This window comes from Podarcis melisellensis, assembly GCF_964234715.1.
Source record: "Podarcis melisellensis genome assembly, chromosome: 9".
NCBI classification, from domain to species: domain Eukaryota; kingdom Metazoa; phylum Chordata; class Lepidosauria; order Squamata; family Lacertidae; genus Podarcis; species Podarcis melisellensis.
In genome coordinates, this window is record NC_138541.1 from 76139531 (window position 1) to 76162296 (window position 22766).

The window sequence follows — 22766 nt, forward strand, 5'->3', positions numbered from 1 at the left end:
CTAAAAGATAAAGAAGCTATTGCACTGCACTGGAAAGAACACTACCAACATCTCCTTATGTATCCTAGTACTCCTGTTATCATACGGGGTAAACTTTTTAGACTTTTGTATTATTGCACTGATCTATTTCTCATGACCTTTGTCTGCAATGTAATTTGTTGACTACTTATAACTCATTTTACTTATGCTGCAAATATAGGAACAACACTACATTCCCGTGCTGTAACAACTACAACAATAATTCATTTCTTGTTCACTCGATTCAGTCCAGCAACTCCGTACATCTGTTTCCCTTAAAGGTAAAGGTACCCCTGCCCGTACGGGCCAGTCGTGTCCGACTCTAGGGTTGTGTGCCCATCTCGCTTAAGAGGCCGGGGGCCAGCGCTGTCCGAAGACACTTCCGGGTCATGTGGCCAGCATGACAAAGCTGCTCTGGCGAACCTGCACCAGCGCAACACACGGAAACGCCATTTACCTTCCTGCTATAAAGCGGTACCTATTTATCTACTTGCAGTTAGGGGTGCTTTCAAACTGCTAGGTGGGCAGGAGCTGGGACCGAACGACAGAAGCTCACCCCGCCGCGTGGATTCGAACTGCCGACCATACGATCGGCAAGTCCTAGGCGCTGAGGTTTTATCCACAGCGCCACCCGCGTCCCCTGTTTCCCTTAAACTACCTCAAATGATTACTGAATTGAAAGTACCGGTAAGTATCAGGATAATTACTGATTAATCTTTTATTTATATAATTAATTGTGATACAGGGATTTTTGTGTCTGTTATGTGTCACTATATCTTATGGTAAGTACCTAAAGAGCTGTTTCAGGCTTTTCTTAGAAGAATGTTTTATTTTTTAAAAAAAATAACAGTGGACCACCTTGATGACACATTTTAATCTGCTGTTAAAATTCCTATCAATTTCAGAATTAGTTTTCCATGTGGAATGGGGTGGTGGCGGTGGCTGTTTAAAAAAAACCTGTTTTCCAGAGTTTTCAGCTAACGTCTTGTGTAATTGATGAGTAAATGTGTGAGTGGAATTTGGGTGGGGCGTGAAAGAAGGAGAGAGAGCCATGATGAACCCAATGTGTGCTGACAGTAGAACTCATGAAGGCTTCTACATCTGATCTGATTTCACAACACTAAAAAGGTACCTGTATGTAACAGCACATATGTGCATTGTATAAAGCAGTGCAAAATGAAATCTTGATGTGATGGCACGCGGCTTCCATTTTACACTGTGATTTACTCAATGTGCACATCTATTAGAATACATCAGTAATGCCTTGAGGACAGAGGAATGCAAGCTGAAAGAAATGCAGGTGACAAACAGTATAAGAGCAGCAGGTTAGATGAAAACCAGAAATAAAAATCAGAAATGTGCAGTGTTGGAACAATATCAGGTAATTTGGAACCCAAAGAAGAAATTCCAAAGGGTATTGTTTTATAAAAATCCTTCATTTTGTTCAAAAGTTGATGTTCATTCATTATTAATGTTAACACCATGAAGAATACGTGATATGATGCAGATTGAATCTAGTCAGAATCTTTATTTGTTTAGAAGTATTCCTACTTCACTTAATATTTTAAAGCTTTATTAAACAGTATGGTGCTTCAAAGTGACACACATGGCTCTTTGCAAGCCCTACATAGTGCCCAATGTCCCAATGATCATCACCTGACATCAATGTGATGCTGGGTGATTGACAGGTGTGAGGCCTCATCTATCAAATCTGGGCCCAATCTGGCATAGAGGAGATAAATATCTGGGCTCCTGGTTAGATGAAGGTCCCCATCCCTAATCTAAGTGATCTTAAAAGGTCTATGTGGATCTGCATACAAAATGGGTCTACACTTACTGATACTGCTTTTTCAAACTGATAGGGTAAACAAGACAGATATCTTTTCTTCTCAGTTATAATACTTTTACTCTAGTTGTAATCAGCAAATTTTTTATTCAGCACCAAAAGGAGAATTTTCCCACTAGTTTTGTTTCTATTAAGCTTGAATTTTAAAATTTTTGCACAAAAATGTATGTGTGGCATGTGTTCAATAACCTAAATTTGGGTAAAAGATTACATATTTTTTGTTATAAGGTTGTAGGCCCAAATCTCTTCTCTAAAACCACAAAGTTTGCCCTTGTTTTCAAGACAACTCAAGATTCACATCAAGGAGTTCAATCACGAAAACACACTTGGCAGACATAAATTTAAGTCAGTTTCAACACAACAGTTGAAGAGAAATCGTGAACTTGACACTTTCCTCAGTTGTACCTAAAACTGAATTGTCAGGAAACGGAACAAATATAGTTCAGGAACATGCCATTTTTAAATGCTGTATAGTTGAAGCAAACCCAGATTTGGAAAAATAACAACTGTCTCTGGATATTTGTTGATGCTGCCACCCTTAACTGCTTGCCAGGTTTTATTCATCATACTTTCCTCCTTTGCACCTCAATCCTAAACACATTTGTTATAAAAAGGAGAACATACTGTTTTCAGCTGAAATCTTTTCCAGATAAGCATGTTTAGGTCTGCAAATTTACAACAGTTGCTATGGATAGACAATAATAACAATGTATTGAGTCTCAATAGGTGCAAAAGAAGCAACTTTTAAAATATACTTTAACTGAGTGCAATCCACTCTTGCCTTAATTGTTGGCCACCTGGATTCAGTAGGAATAAGAGCTGCTGATATTCCTGATGGCAGAATGCATAGCTTCCAACAATGGATCTGAGCCTAAACAGATGCTAGTATGTGGCTTTCACATGATGGCTTAACTGACAAGGAATGCTATTCAACAGACCTGGTAATTCAAACTATGGCTTACTGGGACCATACAAATACATAGGCTCCAGAACATGGATAAGTAAACTAAGGCCCAGGTGCCGGATCCGGCCCAATCGCCTTCTAAATCCAGCCCATGGAGGGTCCGGGAACCAGCATGTTTTTACAGGAGTAGAATGTGTCCTTTTATTTAAAATGTATCTCTGGGTTATTTGTGAGGCATAGGAATTTGTTCCTCCCCCCCCCCATATAGTCCAGCCCCCCACAAGGTCTGAGGGACAGTGGACCGGCCCCCTGCTGAAAAAGTTTGCTGACCCCTGGAGGAGATTAGCTTGTAACTCCTTTGCTTTCCTCCACCACCACGTCATTTCCACCCCTGTGCTGTGCTGAGCTAAGCCAAGGATTGGCTTAGTGTGTCATCTGAATTCAGGCTCATGGTTAAGCTCTCTCCCTAAGGTTTGTTCTTGTCTACAGCTCATGGCTCAGCACATCCTATGCCAAATCTACTTGCAACGAAAAGGAGAGAGTTGTATGTTCTCAGCATACTAATGACAACACACTTCAAAACTGTGGGTGCCCCCACTCAGTGGTTTCATGAACTCTGCAGAACTCCAGACTCAGGGCTCCATGAGGCTGACCTACAGGCCCCCCAGCACCACCGCTTGTAGGCAGGTCTGAATCCTACCTGTAACTGATGCAGAAGATCAGTTCCACCCAGGAGCATTTGGATCTGACTGGCTCCTCCAGAACCTTGCCCAGAAAGGAGGCATGTGGCAACCAGCCTAGAAGTGTAAAGATCCTCCCAATCCAAAGAGGGGTTATTTTAAGGGAAATGGTGTCCCCACATGTGGCAGGGGAACATTTGATCTGTTCAAGAGGGACTAATAGTCTCCTTGATGCAGCTGGTCCTCTCCTCTCCTCTTTGCTAGATCTTACAAGCCAGGAGGACACGGATGCAAGTGACTGAAGCAGTCAAAAGAGGAGAGCATGGCATGGGGCACCCAGGTGTGAACTAAGGGGAGCTGAGATGGCACAGCTGCCATGGAAGAGCTGAGGGAGCAGCGCCCGCTAAGGGAGCCTTCAGCTGCTTCTCAGTTCCTGCCAAGGCTTCTTCGGGGACTCTTGTCCCACCCCTGTGGCTGGGCGGGCCCGCTTGTGAGGGGCGAGAAGGAGCCGTGCTGCACGCATGGCTTTGCCAGGAAGCGGGCTGAAGGACGCTTCTCTAGAGCGAACAAGGCCTGGAGCCGGGAGCCAGCCTTGGGGTTTATGCCGAAGGAGGAGAGGCTTCACCTCAGCCCGCTCGAGAGCTCCCCGGCCCCTCCCGCGGCCTCTTCCGGAAGCGGCGCCCCACACCGCGCGGAGCAGCCGGCGCCTGGAGCCGGACGAGGCGGGCAGCAGCGGGCGCTCGCCGGCCCCGAGCGCCTCCTCCGTCTCCTCCCCTGCCGCCTGCCTGGTCCCGCCCCTCCGGGATTTGCTCGCCCGCCCTGCCTGCCTGCCTGGCACTGGGGCTCTCGCTGCCGACGCGTCCGGCTCGCTGTCGCCTACCTGGCCAGTCGCGCGCGGGGGCGGGCGCGCCACACACAAGCAGCCGCTTCGCTTGCGCGCCTGGGGAGCCGATGGCACGGAAGGAGCCGCGCGGCCCCTCAGCTCGCCGGAGCCCGGGACGCGGGACGGGGCGCGCCTCTTGCTTCCTGACCCAGGTAAGGCTCGCCAGGCAGGGAACTCGGCGAAGTTGGCCCCAGGTAGCGTTCCGTGAGGGGAGCGGGGAACTAGGCTGGTCTCGGCTGCCCGGGACGCGGCGACGGGGAGGCGGAGGCTGGCGGTGAGGATGCGTTACGGAGACCTTAACAACTCCCTGCACCTCTCCCACGAAGAGCAGCCTGAGGCGGAACAGGAGTGCCGGGCTGCGTGGGGTGAGGGAAGAAGGTGCGACTTGTCGGGGAGCACGGTGTCGCGCGAAGGGCCCGCTTTGGTTTTTGCCGAACACGAGCCGGCAGCATCCGGGGTGCGGGGAGCGAGAGCCGAGCGGGAGCTCGGAGGAGACCCGCCGGCGGCGACTCTGCGGAGATCACTTTTCGCCGGAGCACCTGCGGGCGCGGCTGGGCGGGCGCGCGCCAGACTGGACTCCTGCTGCTGCTGCTGCTGCGGGGCGCGCGCTCGCGGCTTCCTCTGCCCCGCGGGGGGTTTTCCCGGCCTCGATCTCTTGACCCCCCCCCCGCCCCCGTTGTAAGGGGTCTAAGGGAGCCCGGCGCAAGAGGGGAGAGCGAGACTCGCTCCGTAACAGGTTCACAAGAGAGAGCTGGTTGCATTGGACAGGTGCATGAAACTGAAATTGCCACCAAACCGCCTTCTCCGGAACTCTGAAAAATCCCTGGCATTGGCACAGCAGTTTTAGAACATGCCGAATGCTCCACAGAAAGGCTCTAATCGCAATCCCTGCCGGGTAAATCAATATTGCTGAAACTCTGAAAGAAGGGTGGTTTGCCTGATGGTGAGTTTTTGGCAGAGGTAAGGTTAGAATTGGAGAACTTTCTGATTCCCAGCTTGCAGCACAATCCTAACCATTTGTACTCAGAAATAAGTCCTATAACTATGGGGGGGGGGTGTTTTTCTCCCAGGTGAATGGGGTTAGGATTGCAGCCATTGTCCCTTAGCAGCAAAGTTTGGAGTCCTTTGGCTTTCTTAGATGTTCAGGTGGTGTGTAGTGGCAGCGGACAGCCACTTAGATATTTCTTTGTGTCAAAGAGGAAGCTCTGTCCTTTATCCACTGTGAAGAGAAACAGCCTATGCGTATCAGCATATTTGAAAGATAGCCGAGTTGGACTGTAGTCGCAAGAAAAGGAGAGTGTGGTGCCACCTTAGCGAGCAACTATCAACTTAATGAATTAGTTGTGCAATTACGAGCTTTTCAAGCAGGAGTCCATACTTTCGGGCCACAGGTATGGACAGATACATTCACATTCCTGCACACTGGAAGGTAGTAATCCATGTGAGTGAGGATAAATTCAGAAATGCTATACTTTGGGTGTTTTTCAGATGTATGCCTCAGATCTATGACCCAGCCAGGGCCCTTTTAAGGTGGCTGGTTCCAGTGGCGTAGCGTGGGGGGTGCAGGGGGGGCCGGCCACACCGGGCGCAACATCTGGGGGTTAGGGTTAGGGGGCACAAATCCACGGGTTAGGGAGCGCAAATCCACAGGTTAGGGGGTGCAAATTACTTGCCTTGCCCCGGGTGCTGACAACCCACGCTACGCCACTGGCTGGTTCTGTCTTAAGAGTTCCCAAAGGAGCTCTTCCTTAGTCCACAAACTTGCTTGGTGATACTGCTGTCTTAGTTCTGTTATGTTTGGCAGTCTCCATGCTGCAAATCCATCCTAAGCATATGCTGGTGGTTTTCTTCATTGCCTTCATGAGAGAACACAGTATTCTGAAGATGACAGAAGGTGAATTTCACACATCTTTTCACAAGCAGATGAATACAGCACCAAAAATTGTTATACAGAAATGAAACATGACAAACCTGTTGTCTCAGTAGCCAAAGACTGAGTCTTTCAGTATATCTTTTCTTAAATTCTGTTTGGCTTAGCTTTCACTATGTCCCCATGTTATGTATCCACATATGAGAGTTTGTTCAGATATGAATTTAAACTCTATGATGCAGCTGTGTAACAGGATATAATTTCAACCCAATATCAACTTGCTTTAGGTCCAGTTAAGGCATTATTGCAATGGCAGAGAGACAGTAAAAATCCTGACCTCTAGCTCCATTTTAACATCCATAATGAATAAAAGGTCAGATAATTTGGGATCACCCTAACTAATGCTACCACCACCTCTAGCATCAGTCTCCTGATGATGATATGCGATGTTAACAACAGTATTTGCATAACATCATCTGGCCTTTCAAACAAAACAAAGCCCGAGAAGCATTTTTATGTATTATTTTGTCAGCCACCATACTGCTGATACTGGGCATTAGATAGTGCTGAAGTACCCGTTATCTGGTCCTCAGTCTGGGTGACATTTTTTGCACATTATTTTTGCGTTACATTCTCTTAACCACAACCAGGTGTTCATGAATTCTCCTCTGCAGAGGTGCCCACATTGCCACTAAGAGACAGATAGATTTGGGAACCCTGTGTTTCTCTTATGTGTAAATCCACCAACTACAGCAGAGCGCTATTTTACACATAGAAGATGTGTAAATTTATGGTTAAAGGATTTTGGGTTTGGGTGCTAGGAATCTGAGAGTCACTGCAGTAGTGCAAGTTTCCATGGGTCAGTAGTCTGACTCTGTAAAAGGCACCCTTCTTATATGTCAATGTGTGCAATATTTGTGAGGCCCTTGTTTTAATATAGCTGGTGTGCTATATTATGTGCTATATATGGTGTGCTATATTCTTCTGTGAAGAAGAAATACGTTTGTTTGTTTGTTTGTGAAACAACATTATTTGCTAACTTTTAAAAATGGCTCCATGGATGAGCATTGCCTATTTGTCTTTTTCCATTTTATTTATTACATTTCTATCCTCCCTCCAATGACCTCAGGGTAGTGTACATAGTTCTTTCAGTTTACCTTTACAACAACCCTGTGGGGTAGGCTAAGCAATGGTGACCGGCCCAAGTGAGCTTCATGACCCAGTTTGGCACACTAACCACAGCATTAAACCAGCTCTTTTAAACTAATGATCTCTGTGTCTTTTCTCACAGAGGTAATAGCAGCAGGTGTAGTGAGATTATATGGGGAGGAAAGGAGGAGCACTGATAATCTCAGAACACTTCCCTGGTTTCCAAAGTAGCTGCGTGGAGCTGATAATTCATTTCAAACAAACTTTAGATGAGAGCTCTTCTGCCCTTAGTCTGTCCCACAGACATGATATTCATTTGTCAATTTGCCTTCACTAAGTTCCAATTAATTCAGAGAGATGCTTTTCACACATATATTTATGATTAAAATGTTAATGTTGTACTTCACAACTTGGTTCTCGTTCACAAATATGATTGGATCTTTCTGCAAAAATTAAAAATTAAAAGAACACTTAGGATAAAACGTATAAGGTGAGTGGAGGGGAAAAGCCAGGTTGAGATGAGAAGCTAAGGAAAGCCTGTATTTTGGGACTTTTGCAGTACTGAAGACAAGAGCATGCTGCAATATCCCAGAGTTATTCTTAATGGGCTAAAAAATGTAAACTGTATAAAATGTAAAAGATGACATGATTGGAATCTTGCATATAATAGCATTTAATAAATGTAGGCTCTTAATGGTACTTCTGCATAGGATATGTCTTAAGTACCGTAGCAGATGGGACCATAGCTGTTGGGAGGCTGTGCTAAAACAACATAGGGACATTCTGATCTTAAGTGTGTTTTTCCTTAGGGCAGCCATAAAATGTCAGTGCTGGGACTTGTGAAACTCCTCAAATAGTAAATAGCCAAGGCTGTTTCAGACTTTAGCAGCAGCAAATCTGGATTTGCAACCATATAGAAAGTTGACAATATGTGGCTAATCTTGGCTTTCTGCCCTGTATTGTACACTGAGGTGACTCAAATGCAAAATCAAAACTTAATTTCACATGAGCCTGGCTGTGCCCATCTCCCTTTGAGTACAGCCATTCCCTACTTCCTTTCCTAATTTGAGGCAAAGCACAGTTTGCTGTTTCAAGTGAATTGGCAAGCAATGGATTGTCTGCTCTATGACCAGCAGTGGAAATCAGGCTCATGCACATGTCCCTAACCCATGATTTGGTGTTACATCTGAACCAGCTCATTGCATAAATGATGTTATACATATGTCAAACATCTTATTCACCTATAATATAACATGTGCAGCAGTCCTTAGTGACAAACACAGATTTGCCACTGCAGAACTTCTGAAGTGACCGTTAGAAATAAGTCTAATTGCTTTTCGTGGAGACTGTTTCCACATCTCTTGCCTTGTGCCCTGCCTGCCAGCATCTTAGAAGTATATGGTTGGCCACCATGGGATACAGGCTGTTAGGACTGATGGCCTCTGGGCCAGATTGAGCTGGTCTCTTCTTATTCTCTTAACTTATACACTTACAGAAACCAGGGAGTTCCTTCCTAACTAATTAGCCTTCTCATGGGAACAACTGAAAAAACTGTCGGACAAAATACTCTTGATTCTTGAAATGATTGGGTTGTATCCATCATTGCAGAAGTGGAGTTTGGCTCATGCAATACAACTTCCCCTTCTTGAGTTTCCCCAGTGCACACACCCCAAATCTCTTCCAGAGAGTCCCCAATGCTGTGAAACACATTTGGAGGTGCATGGCAGGAGGAGAGGAAGGGGAAATTCCATTGTGCAAGTGGAAGTGTGTTGTGTGAGTGGAACAGCATTGTTGGATGCAACCCAATGTCTCCTACTGTTCATTTCAAGAGCAGTTCTCTCTGAAAGTACTTTTTGTGTTGGTTGTACTGCAAGTTCTATTTTTCTGCTGGCAGGGTTTTGAAACCACAAATAGTCCAATTCCGAAGTGTTCTCTTGAATGTTTTAAATATAGAAAGTATGGATTTCTGAATAAAACATGTCATACCAAACAAAATCTGCTAGTTGTTTGTTCTATTTTATTTCTTGAGAAGATAATAATTTACAAGAATCTGCATTTCTAAATGGGTCCCAATAAAAATACCATAATTTACAGTAACTTGTAATTATATAGGAAACAAATAAGCTATATTTTGCATATATCTTGTTTATCATGTCCTAGCAGTTGCACAAACAGCTGGCATTTGTATATATTTTCTTGCATATGAAGAAAGTTAATATTTGAATTAAATAGAACAAACTAGTTTGGCACACATACCAATAACCCAGCTAAGCCAAATTGTAGTTAAGCCAAATGTCTGTTCAGGATCGGACAGCGCTTACTGAGGCACCAGGACAGTCTTGCTACTACTGCTTTCCTACATTATTCAGGCAATATACAACAACAACAACAACAACAACAACAACAATACCCTTCCATATGACTGGGTTGCTCCAGCCGCTCTGGGCAACTTCCAATGGATATAAAAACTTAATAAAACATTAAACATTAAAAACCTCCCTATATAGGGCTGCCTTCAGATGTCTTTTAAAAGGCAAATAGTATATTTCCTTGATCTCTGGTGGGAGGGTTTTTCACAGGGACCACTACCAAGAAGGCTCTCTGCCTGGTTTCCTGTAACCACTTCTCACGGAGCATTGATCTGCATTCCTGATGATGTCACTGGGGTTTAATATACAGTACAATGAACAATACTCAGTTCTGTTTGATGGAGTGGTAATCTTATTGCACCACTGCATTGTCTGAATGTGGACACCACAGTTGCATTCACAAAGACATATGTGATACCTTAAAGTACATTTTCCCACCCAATTGCATTTTCTGCCCAAGTTAACACCGGAACTAAGTGTGATGATGAAACACACACACACACACACACACACACACACACACACACATAAATTAAAAATCACATGAAGTTCCATTGCAAAAGGAACTTAATTCAGATTCATTTCATGCAAAAATGATAGGAACTACTTTGAGATGCTGTTCAGAAATTATTGAATTAATTCCATGAATTGGTTCATTTCAAGTACTGGTTTTGAAACTGGTAAGCAATATAAATGAAGCTGGTATCTGTCTCCATTTGAAAGAGCCTAAACAAATATGATCCACAACATTGACATGATTTACAACCCAGTTAAGCACATCATTTTAAAACTGATTTTGCCCTGTACGTTTTGAAAGGATTGGAATGGATTATATCCATGTACTGGATTTTGCATATCCAAAGCCCCTTCCTGTGTTTCGTTGCACAGAAGCAGATCCAGAATGGGGCTCTGCTTGGTAGGAAGCGTGCATGGTCTCCGTGTGGGAAGAGGGCATGGGTTGCAATTGGTAAAATCTGCACCCCTTGAAAAAAAGAAAAGACAAAAGTGATCAGGGCAAGCGTTTACTCAAAAATCCTAAACAATACTCCTGACTTGCAACGTTCAGTTTTCCCAGAAGAGTGACTGCTCTTCATTCTCATGAGGAAAAGGGAAACTGCTGTGTCCTAGGAAGAGCCCTGCTGGATTTAGCATCCTGCTCCCTGGACGCCTGTTGGAAACCTAGAAGTGGGCCAGGATTGAAGGCATTTGCTCTTGTCCAGCTTTTGCTTCCCAGCAGCTCGTATTACTAGCCAGCATTACTGCCACTGAACCTGGAGGTTTCATAGAGATACCATGGCCATAAATTTGTGTAATTAATTCTTGAGTCTTGCTACCCCACCCAAAGGCTGATGCAGTTTTGTGTATAATCATAGCTTTTGCCATGATCCCCCTTTTTATTTTGTCAAGATTTCTGTATGTGAAATGCTTGTTGATATTATGCAAAGCTGAGGAAGCAAATTTTTGTTAGATGTGCAGTTGTTTTGTTAGGTGCACAATTGTCTCTGCAATGGGGAAAAATGAAAGAATGAGAGTTCGAGAAAAAGTGTGGCAAAGGTTAAAGGAATATTTAAGAATGTTTTCGATCTCTTAAAAACTGGAATCATATTTAAAATATTAATGGACTATTCTGTGTATGCTTTTTCTGAACATCCCAATCAGCATCATATGCAAGCACATATCAGTGGCATTTTCAATAGCTTTCCACAAGAAACCTTTATTGTTTAATTATGTGCTTATGCTATGTGAAGTAGTTCCTTTCATCCAGCCTGACTTCACCAACATTCACCAGAGTACCCATTGCTGGAGAACATGAGTGGGGTGAATGCTCCTGTGCTCATGTTCTGCTGATGGACTTCCCTTAAGCATCTGGTTCTCCACTACAGGAATGCTAGAACAGATAGGCCTCTAGTCTGATCCAGCGTGGCTTTTCTTATTTTCTTAACATTTGTTTCTTTTTTGAACTCCTCATTTGGGGAAAGGTTCTGCGTTCTCAGGGAAGTCTTAATGCCTTTTTAAGCCTTGTTGACTCAGCTTGTTAATCATGCTTGCATTCTCTTCAGGTTGATAGTACCTTTCCTACATCTCTGTGATATGTGTTCTAGCCAGGCTTCAGTTTTGTGATTTTTAACTAACTTGCAAGCATTTTGGAGCAACTTGACCCCCTTGACTTTCCCTTTCAGCTATGTATTTACTTCATCGTTCTTCTTAGAAGTTTCATCTTTTGAAGTCAAACGTGATTGTGCTGGGCTTTCTTAGGAATTTTCCATTTACACAAATGCTCAGTTCCACTGCTCTGACACTTTACTGTGGGGAATCCCTTATGGGAGTGTATTGAAGAGCTCACAAAAATATATTCCATGCTACCTTTCCCGAGTATCCATTCATTGCATAGGGCATTTTCTCCATCTTACCTCTCGCTTGTCCTTAATGAAGAGAGTCGTGTTAATCTTGATTTCTTAAATGCTTGTTAAGCACCTTTATACCGTGGTACCTCGGGTTACATACGCTTCAGGTTACAGACTCCGCTAATCCAGAAATAGTGCTTCAGGTTAAGAACTTTGCTTCAGGATGAGAACAGAAATCGCGCTCCGGCAGCATGGCAGCAGCAGGAGGCCCCATTAGCTAAAGTGGTGCTTCAGGTTAAGAACAGTTTCAGGTTAAGTACGGACCTCCGGAACAAATTAAGCACTTAACCCGAGGTACCACTGTACATAGCCTTACGTATACTGTAGATTCATATATCATTTCTGAAGCAACAGAATTACTGCCCTAGATGTTAACATCTGGTAAAACTGCCAGTGGTTTTTGAATGGAATATGAAGATGGGCACAAGCAGTTGGTTAACAATGCAGTAGTTATTTAAAGATGCATTGTATTGAGAAGTAGTGACCTCTAGCACTGGGCACACAGGGTTCTCAACATTACTAGTGTTTCTCCAGTCATTTGAAAATCCATGGAAGTGAGTATCTGGCAGTGCTGGGTTTCAGCAGTGCTGCTGCTGAAAGCGCCAAGAGATTGTGTTGCCTTGTGGTTATGGCCACCACAACATCAGCTTTCAAGTGACTTTTCCATTTGGGTTCCCAAAGACCCAAAGATACAATAGACAAGCTACTTGTGTTCACCTTGTACTTGTGTTCATATTAAATGTTTGTGAGAATACAGGCACAGAGCAGATTTGCTTCTTGTAGCTGTGATCCTCACAAAAGACCTGAAATGGAAATTATGATATTCTAAATGTGTAGTAAATACCATATATTTCTCCCAGGGGTGGTTGAATATTCATAAGTGCAAGTAAGTTAGAGAAAACTTCTTAGTTCTTATGCTCAAGTAAAAATAATACTGAGCACAGGTGCAATATTTGAACTGACATTTATAACCTGCTTTTTTCTTTTCTTTTATGTTCCTAGTGAATAATCTGCTTAAGAAATACATTTTTGCAGAAAAAGAGGACCTCGGCTTCCTAGTGATGTTCTCTTCATGTCCTGTTTGCTGGTAGTGCAAGAGAAGACTGGACCTTTGTCATGGCTGTTTTTCTGCTGGGAGCAGCACTGCTTTTTGTTCAACCTCAGGTAGTTCCTTCCAGACCTGCTGCCAGTTTTAAAGCTGAGGCTGCTACTCAGAAAGAGCCCTTTAGGAAAGGTGACCTCAAAGAGAGCATCCACCTCAATGGGACACTCCAGCGGCTTCCACAAACTATCATCATTGGTGTACGGAAAGGTGGAACAAGAGCTTTACTAGAGATGCTCAGCCTCCATCCGAATATGGCAGCAGCAGAAAGCGAAGTCCACTTCTTTGACTGGGAAGAGCATTATTCAAATGGATTGCAATGGTATGTGAGCCAAATGCCATTCTCGTACCCCTACCAGATAACAGTGGAGAAAACTCCAGCATATTTCACTTCACCAAAAGTGCCTGAAAGAGTTTATAGAATGAACAAACTTATCCGATTGCTCCTTATCTTACGAGACCCAACAGAGAGAGTCCTGTCGGACTATACGCAGGTGTTTTTTAATCACATGCAAAAACATAAGCTGTATCCCTCCATTGAAGAATTCCTGGTTAAGGATGGTGAACTCAACATCAACTACAAAGCGATAAACAGGAGCTTGTATTATTTTCACATGCAAAACTGGCTGAAATATTTTCCTCTGGATCACATTCACATTGTTGATGGGGATAAGTTAATCAAAGATCCTTTCCCAGAGATAGTCAAAGTAGAAAGGTTTCTAAATCTCTCACCTCAGATAAATGCTTCAAACTTTTACTTCAATAAAACAAAAGGCTTTTACTGCCTAAGGGACAGTGGCAGGGATAGGTGCTTACATGAGTCGAAAGGAAGAGCACACCCCAAAGTAGATCCAATTTTACTTGAAAAGCTATACGGATATTTTCGTGAACCTAATCAGAAATTCTTTGAGCTTGTTGGCAGAACATTTGACTGGCACTGAGTGTGGTCCTAAGTTATAGAGACAAGCATCTGGTGTGCCTAAATGCTCCAGGGCACATTTAGAAAAGGAGGGCATTGACGATATAATTTATTTGTAAAATCTATGAATTACTTCTGTACAATATTAGAGTCATAATTGCCATGTAAGCTAGTAATATTTTTCTACTTGTTAAATTAAACAGAAACCCTTTTTGTAATGTTTTTCATAGTTAACACTGTATTTATGTCTATATGAGAAAAAAACCTATTTCATGAAAGAAAGTATCTTGAGATTATGTGGATATAAAATACCTACATTTTAAAATGCAATATCTGCTTCCCATTTCCCCAACTCCAAGGTCTCAACGACACTTCATATGATCTTCATTAGGGTGGTATCACAGTGATTTAGAGAATTTTTAACCAATCTTACAAAAAAATCATTTTACTGTAGTAGTATCATGTTGACAATGGTTATCAAAGCTTTTCATCATGAGATTCCTAAGAAGCAAATGGTTGACTCTATGGGCAAGCACATTTAAAAAAATTCCTTCCAGTAGCACCTTAAAGACCAACTAAGTCTTAGTTGGTCTTTAAGGTGCTACTGGACCTTAGTTGGTCTTTAAGGTGCTACTGGAAGGAATTTTTTTTGTTTTGACTATGGCAGACCAACACGGCTACCTATCTGTAACAAGCACATTTAAATGAGGAGAAGCCATGGGCAGAGCTTGCTGCTCTCAAAGGCAAAGGATTTGGTCTCTCAGTGGACTGTTGTATCCTGAAGCAAAGTGAGCAAAAATGAAAGTTTTGTGGTTGGCAATAAGAAGATGGACAGCACTCTCAGAGTATAACGGCCACAGCTTTATTTATCATTACACTCATGTCAAAGCATAAGATGGAATAAAATGGTCAGTTAACTAGCTAGCAGGGTATGGGACTGGCTTTCCATGTAAAAATTGTTTCTAGGTGGTCTTCTCACACCTGAGCACACTGCCTAAGGGAAGGTTTGTGCCCACAATTCAATGAAGAAATGTCCTGACCTCACAGTTCCCTAAATTTTTTATGATGGTAACCTAGACACATCCAGCCTAGTGATCCTGTTTACAAGTGAGCCCCTTGCCCTGTAACTTAACACCCTAGCACAGCCACAACCATGGATGACAATCTACACACACACATGCTCTCTTGCATCCTACTTCTCTCCTCTAATACCTTTATCACTATGTCTGTGACTAGATTCTACAGGTACACATCACATCCTTTGGAACAAAGGTAAATGCTGCCACACACACACACACACACACACACACACCCCTCTGGCAGAGGTGAATGCTGTATCTGAGCTGTCTCAGGGACATGTGCCAGTCCACCACAAAATTGTGTGCCCTTTTGTATTCCTGTAGAGCATGTTGATATCTGGGTTTCCTAGCCCTCTGCCAACCTTTGGGGTTATCTTTTACTGTATGGCAAATATGCCTGGAAACAATTTGACAATGGTCTGAAAATCGAAGTGACCATGGTAGCCAACTAACAGTGCAATCCTAATCATGTCCAGTCCTACCCATGGCAGTTGACCTTACTCCCAGGTACAGGGGATTAGGACTGCAGCCTAAGTTATTTCCCTACAAGTGCACGAGCAATGCTTTACAGTGGCATTCAAAGCTTCCTCACTCCATTCCTCCATTTACCAAAGCACTTGAAGCTGCCCAGGTGCCCAAGGCCTAAATTGGGGGCCATGTTCACTGGAAGTTGGGTGGTTTTCTGCCCAGAAGAGGAGGGCATACTGCCCAAAATGCATACTCTCGTGGGATAAGGGGCCTGGAAAAAGAGAGGCTCAGAAAGAGTCAGTGGCCTACCCTGTTTATTCACCACATCCTTTGGCCACAACTTGGTCCCATTGCTTGGTATCTCTTTCTGCCAAGAGCATTAATTGTTGGTGTTCTCAGTCCAGCCACCATTGCAGCCCAAATACAGAGAGAGTTTGCTGGAAACCTACCCTGTGATAGAATAGTGCCTATATGTTTTGCCTCCTATCTTAGGTTTACAATTGTTAGAAACGTGCTCTTGGAAGAAAGAAAGAAAAAAGCTGGGGATTTGGTTTATCCTGGGAGTGTATCTGGTATATCCCTGGACACCCATGTGCTCATCTGAGGTCGAATAGCTAAGCAGTCATGCAATGTGCACAACAGACATGGCTGTCCAGACATTGCAGATCTCACAGTAGCCTCCTGGCCCTCCCACTCTGATCAGGCAAAGGAGTCCAAGCCCTCAGCAAAGACTGGCTGCAGTTAATGCCTCCCTGTGCCATCTCAACAGTATTTGGGCAACAACGTCCCTCTCCTTAGCAGGCAAATACTTCTTAGCAGATACTCAATATACTCAAATTCTCCTTAGCAGACAAAAGGCTACTGTGAAGTGCTTTGATCTCACTAGGTGAAGCACTCATTGCCAGCAATGCATCCAGGATTGGCTACCTCCCACCCTTATTTCTTGGAGCTTCTCTAGACAAGGAAGTCTCACCAGACTGCCAAGTCTTCACTAATAGCCTGCCTGCTCACCAGACACTCTCACTGCAGGCATTGCTACAGGTTTGAATGAGAGCTTACTGGCACAAGGTCAGTTATTCAACCTTGAATGGGGAGGCAGAATGCTCTGCTACTCATGCTGCCCCAGTTAAGAAATGGCCAGGTTGGCTCAGCTATGATCAATCCCAGCAGCGTGAACAATCAAGGGAGAACTAGTTTTTCCTATAGCAATTATGTATGACCTGTGCAGAGATCTGCCCCAGGTTTTGAGAAGAGTGACTTTATATAAAATGGTGTAAACCTGCAGATTTCCTTTCATAGTCATGTGGAATATTTGACAGGCTATTTTTTGGAACACAACCTGCAATTAATGGCTTAAGGCATGCATTTCATTTTAATCATTACTTCAGCTAGATGCTGCAATTTATTCCAGCACATTTCTCCTTTATCTGAAAGAGACCAGTCCATACATTGCTGAATCTCAGTGATTGCAAATACCGGTAATCTACAGTATATTATGCTAAAGGAAGCCAATAAGAGAGATCTGGGTGTGCACAGAAAAAGATGTGAGTAAAACTCTGTTGAAGCTCTAATTAGTAGTGATAGTTTTTAGTTTTATTATTATGGTTCTAATTCATGAACCAGACAGGATATGACAGTGTTGGCCCTTCATATATATTATGATGTCACCTTCATATATACACCAGGAAGCAGCTACTAGAAAGCTCATATTTTCTGTTGGCTGATTCCTTTCAGATGACACTCTGCGAGCAAAATATCTACCATATTTTCATTAAATTTGGGGAACAGAAACTGGTTTTTGGATCAAATCTGGCCCATGAGCTACCAACCAGCAACCTCTGTTCTAAGTTATTACGCACATGTTTCTTGTTAAAAGGATTAGACCATGCCCTTTCCCAAAGCAATCTAAAGCAAACTGAGAATGGAGGAGTAAAAAGAAATAAGTCATATAAGGATTGTGCAAATTAAAACGCGTAATCAGTATTTATTTATTTATGCATGCCCCTGCTCAGCTGCAGCAGCCAGGTAACATTTGCATGGCTATAAGATGAACATCTGTATAGCAAAGAACAAGTTCTGGAGTTCCTGTTTTCACACAATGCATATTTCGACTGCACCATCCTCCATTTGCATGGGGTCCTTGCCACCTTCCTTGCTTAAGACTGATGCTGAGGTGATGATCAGTTTCCACAAATTTCCTGGAGTAACTTCAGGAAATACAGAACTGTAAGCAGGTACATTGTCTCAATCAACAGTATCTAAGAACCAGGAATGGATAATGAACAAAAAGAGGAGAGGAAACGATTGTATAGAGTAAAAGGTAACTCAACCATGTTGGGCCAAATGGCACCCATGGCGCTCTGTTGTCGACTCCATTTACTGTACTTCTAGGGAGCTTTTGAAGTGATCACAATTGCTGTTGGGTGCCTAAATTATTTTTTAAAACCTGTACTTGTATTATCTAACGTATCCAGAATCTAGGGATTGCCCCAGTGGGTAATTCTTAATCTTCCGTCCTTTTCGGCACAGCATGACTAAGAAATGGAACTCATGTGAACAAGGCTGTGTAAATGAAGGACTGGGGCCAATGTAGACAAATGCAGCTTGGTTTCTAATGACTCCTACTGAGTTTAGATAAATCGGCTCCAGTCTTCTGAGACAGGGAATTGTGTCCTGCTGACCCTAAGAAGGATTTGTTCTCGAATACACACTTTTATTTTCTCCCATATGAGTGAGCAGCTACCATTCACTGTCGAGCAACAGGCTGCAGTCACTTTTGGGGTGGGGACAAAACTTTTCCACCTTGATCATTGACACTGAAATATGAACTTTCATTTGGCATAAAGGATCTTGTAGCAGAGGAGTCTCCCTCCACCACATGGGTGATAATGGCAAGTATTTTGGAAGAGCATCAGTAAATAAAAGCAGTCGGGAACCATTTTCTTGTGACTGAATTGTTCTTCAAATTCTTTTTCACAAGCATTCTTTTCTTAAAATGTCTGAATGATGATGCAATGGCCACACTTTTGTATCTTTTTAGTTGCTTTGCCTTGAAAGATACTTTGTTACTATTTGATTTGATTGTATATATAAGCAGATAACCTTGACATTTTTAAAGAGTATTTGCTGAGGGAATAAACCTCTTTCTAGCCTCAAATAGTATATTTATATACTTTTAAATATAAAATATTTATATCCCACCTTTCCAGAAAGTTCAAGACAGCTAACAAAATAAATTAAAATATATAAAACTGCAATCAGGATACAAAAACACTAAATATTATTACTTAAGAGACAGAGCAGCATTCTGGGATGCATAAGTTACACGAATCATAGCTGTGAACAGTAGCTTTATGTCTGGAAGCAGCTGGTCTTAATCGGATGTTTTATACAGAGCAAGCAGAATGTGACTTGGCCGGCACTTTAATACCACCTAGTGTGGCGTATAATTGTTTGTTAGCTACTGCTGCATTCTGAATGATCACCCAAGGCAATTGTAGTTACGTAGGAGTAAATCTTAATACTGATGGGACTTACTTCCAAGTGAACAAGCAAAGAATTCCAAACGTTTGAATGTTAGCGCTGTGCAAAATACAAATACTTTTGCCTTGTTCCCGAGTTCCCCAAACTGAGTTGGCTGTAGTGTCACCAGGGTGCCCGTTCTTGTAAGGCAAAAGAATATAAGTGTAATAAAGAATAATATTTGGTCAGATAATCCACAAAACAAAAAGACAACATAAAACAGAGGCCCATGGGATTGCTTCTCATGTTGACTAGTGGCAGTATCCGGCTAGGTAGACTTCACATATCTCTATTGGGCCCCATCCACCGCTGCTCAATGCTGCTACTTGCCTCATTCTATCTTGCGCTTGACTTTGATCACCTCACCCCTCTATAACAATCCTTGGCTAGGCTTTCTGTATCTTGTCGTGTCCATTCAATTTTCTTCTACTTTCCATGAAGATTCTCCATTCCCACATTCTTTTCTACCTGTCCTCTCTCCCTTCACATTCTCTATCTCTTTGTGCTTTTCTTTTCCTGATCAGGGATTTCCAACACACACACCCCAACTGTGCACATCTGCTTCATATGTGTGTGTGTATCTCACATAACAGTAATGTCCATTGGCAACACCATCATATTTCCTCTATTTCCGATTTAAGTCTGTGTGCGCTTCTGCAAATGGAGCCAAAAATGGCACCATTTGCAGGAGTACCAAATGCCTAAGGCATCTTCTTAAATTAAAAGGAGGCCAAGCTAAAACAAACACAGCAGAAGACAGACAAATGTAACACTTCAAAATTGCCTGGACACCAATGAATCTACTTGCTCAACAATTCTTTTTAAAGGGTGTGTGGATGTATGGACAGTGCTCTGTCCCTAGTCCAGCTATTCCATACCCAGCCATCTGTGCAGGTCCTCTCTGCTCAGCCTCACACAAGGGAACCATTATGCTACCCTGTGTTCTTTGGGAGAAGGGTAGGGTGCATATGAACAAGTAGCAAGAGACACAGAGCCCTTGATGGTTGGTGTTGTGGACTAAGCTCTTTAAAGCTGGAGCGCAACAAATGGCCACTTGGTCTTTCATGACTGCTGTCCACAGTAAAGAGCGGGTTTTCACAGAGAATGCTCCAGATCAGAAGAAGAGTGCTTGGGTATGGATCTTTAAAGCATGGACCATTCCTGGAAAGCATGGAAGAAGAAAAAGTGAGGATAAGCCCTGATTGTTAAGCATGGATAGTGGAGATTGAGGTTCAAATCTCTAGTGGCTGACTGAGCAGTGAAGCTACCCATAAAACTTGCTCTCTGCCTAAGATCTGCTAAAATCCTCTTTAGTGATTTCTGCTCTCATGTGGATTTATTCCTTTAAAAGCCCATCCTTTCTAACATTATTTTTTAATGCACATAAGTGCCTAATGATTCATATATTTAGTCCCCCATTGACTGCAAATAAAACGTTTTTATGAATAAATGACTTGTAGCCTACAGGAAGACAAGAAAAATAAGGGAAGCTCCCTTTCAACCAAGAGATAAAGAATTAGAAATCTGTGTAAGGTGTGTGTGTGTGTGTGTGTGTGTGTGTGTGTGTGTGTGTGTGTAACTTCTGTGAACTAGATGGTGTGTTGCTGACTCAGCCAACTGAACACAGCACAAGTTTTGACAGCTTTGTTGAGGGCTTCTGTTCTATGACACCCAGAAGGTATTTATTATTGAATATGGCTGTAGGATGCCTTTTCATATATTTCCATGTCGTCTCATGCTGGTGTCTGTTTGATAATTTAATTATTCAAGTGGTACAAACATCCTAGCAGGACCTTTTCAAATTGAATCTGCTTTATTCATTGGTATCAGCTGAACGAGTAAGAGAAAGTAAATCTGAAGGAAATGTAACAATGGGCAGGCAGGACAGTTTAATATTTTCACGAGAATTTCTTTTCATACCGTTGCTTTTATGGATCTTCTCAGTAGATATTCATATAAGTATAGGCACTACTATTATTATTATTATTATTATTATTATTATTATTATTATTATTATTATAAATCTGGTACTATGCAGTGGTAACAATAGCTGCAGGACACTCCCTGGAGGCCAGATCTGCTGCCTACACAGTTGCCCCCCCCCCATTCCTCCCACACAGTGGCCTCTTGGCGAATAGGAGGCACTGCTGGTCTCCTCCTATCCCTAGGGAGGAAATGCCCTCTGGATTCTCCTGGGCTCTGCACCCTTCCATCGTGATTCAGAGCAGGCCCCTCCGTCCCCCCGCCCCCCGTGACAGCCTTTGATTCCCACTTCAACCATTGGGTAAGGTTGATTTGATTCTCTCCCCCCCCCTTGTTCCTGATGTAGATCTTCACTCACGCCTCCTACCCTTGGGAGGGTCCACCATTTTGTGGTTTGCCTCAGGTGCCAAAATGTATTGGGCTGGCCCTGCTGCTAGCCAATCAGAATCTGGCAGTGAGGGGAGCTGAGGATGTGGAGGACCCTGGGAGGTCTAACTATGGTTGGACTTCTATTAGGACTGCCTGTCACTGCAGTCAACATTGGCTCACACTGCCATGACAAAAGAGCTTGTTCACGGCCTAGGACCCTTGTACCTACGGGACCGCCTCTCCTGGTCTGCCCCACGGAGAGCCTCAAGGTCCATAAATAGCAACACCCTAGAGGTCCCAGGCCCTAAGGAAGTTAGATTGGCTTCAACCAGAGCCAGGGCCTTTTCAACTCTGGCTCCGTCCTGGTGGAACGCTCTGCCTCATGAGACCAGGGCCCTGCGGGATCTGATTTCTTTCCGCAGGGCCTGTAAGACAGAGTTGTTCCGCCTGGCCTTTGGCTTGGAGCCAATTTGATTCCCTCCCTCCCTCTCTCCCCCCCTTTCTTATCCTTCTCCTCCTGTGATGAGGCTACATTTTAATATTTTAATGTTCCATTATTTTAATGTTGTATTTTATTTTTGTTTTTAAGTTGTAATCATTCATCTTGTTTTTATTATTGCTTGTAAGCCGCTCTGAGCCCGGCCTTGGCTGGGGAGGGCGGGGTATAAATAAAAAATTATTATTATTATTATTATTATTATTATATCTTTCTGGCAGCCTCAAATTAATTACTCCCCTCTCCAGGTGGCATTGGATTCCAGTTCCTATCAGCTTCAGTCATCAAGGTCAAAGGTCAGGAGTGATGGGGTGGGAGTCCAGCAACACCTGGAGGACCACAGGATCTCCAGCCCTGGTGTAAAAGCTGTTAAACTGCAGGAATCAAGTGTGGCTCCTCATCTTCTGCATAACCTGTTGGTGATTTTATGTGTGAAAAATTATGCTTTGAGGTTTTTGTATTTTGGCTGCACAGGGCATATAAAATCTGGGGAAGGGCTCTGTGGGATCTCTTGGAAGCATCCTAAAAGTCTGGGGGTGACTTCTTGCCCCCTAGAAGCCCTTGCCAAATTCAATGAGAAGTGGCCAGTGTTGCAAGTGAATAACAGTACTCTGATACTATGAATATGACCAAACTGAAAACCCTTCATTCAATTGCTACATTTATTATAATGTAAGAATGTTATTGTATTTTAACATATGAAT

General features: G+C 43.2%; 1 protein-coding gene and 1 long non-coding RNA gene across 2 annotated transcripts in view; both read left to right on the top strand.

The window, feature by feature from the left end:
* LOC309378028 overlaps positions 1–22766 on the top strand; it is a 520733-nt gene that overhangs the window by 302431 nt on the left and 195536 nt on the right. The gene's annotated exons all lie outside the window — the stretch shown is intronic.
* HS3ST1 (heparan sulfate-glucosamine 3-sulfotransferase 1) lies at positions 4383–14427 on the top strand. Its single transcript, XM_081925775.1, has 2 exons — positions 4383–4483; positions 13127–14427. The coding sequence occupies exon 2, from the start codon at positions 13241–13243 to the stop codon at positions 14165–14167; it is 927 nt and encodes a 308-aa protein (XP_081781901.1). The 5' UTR covers positions 4383–4483; positions 13127–13240; the 3' UTR covers positions 14168–14427.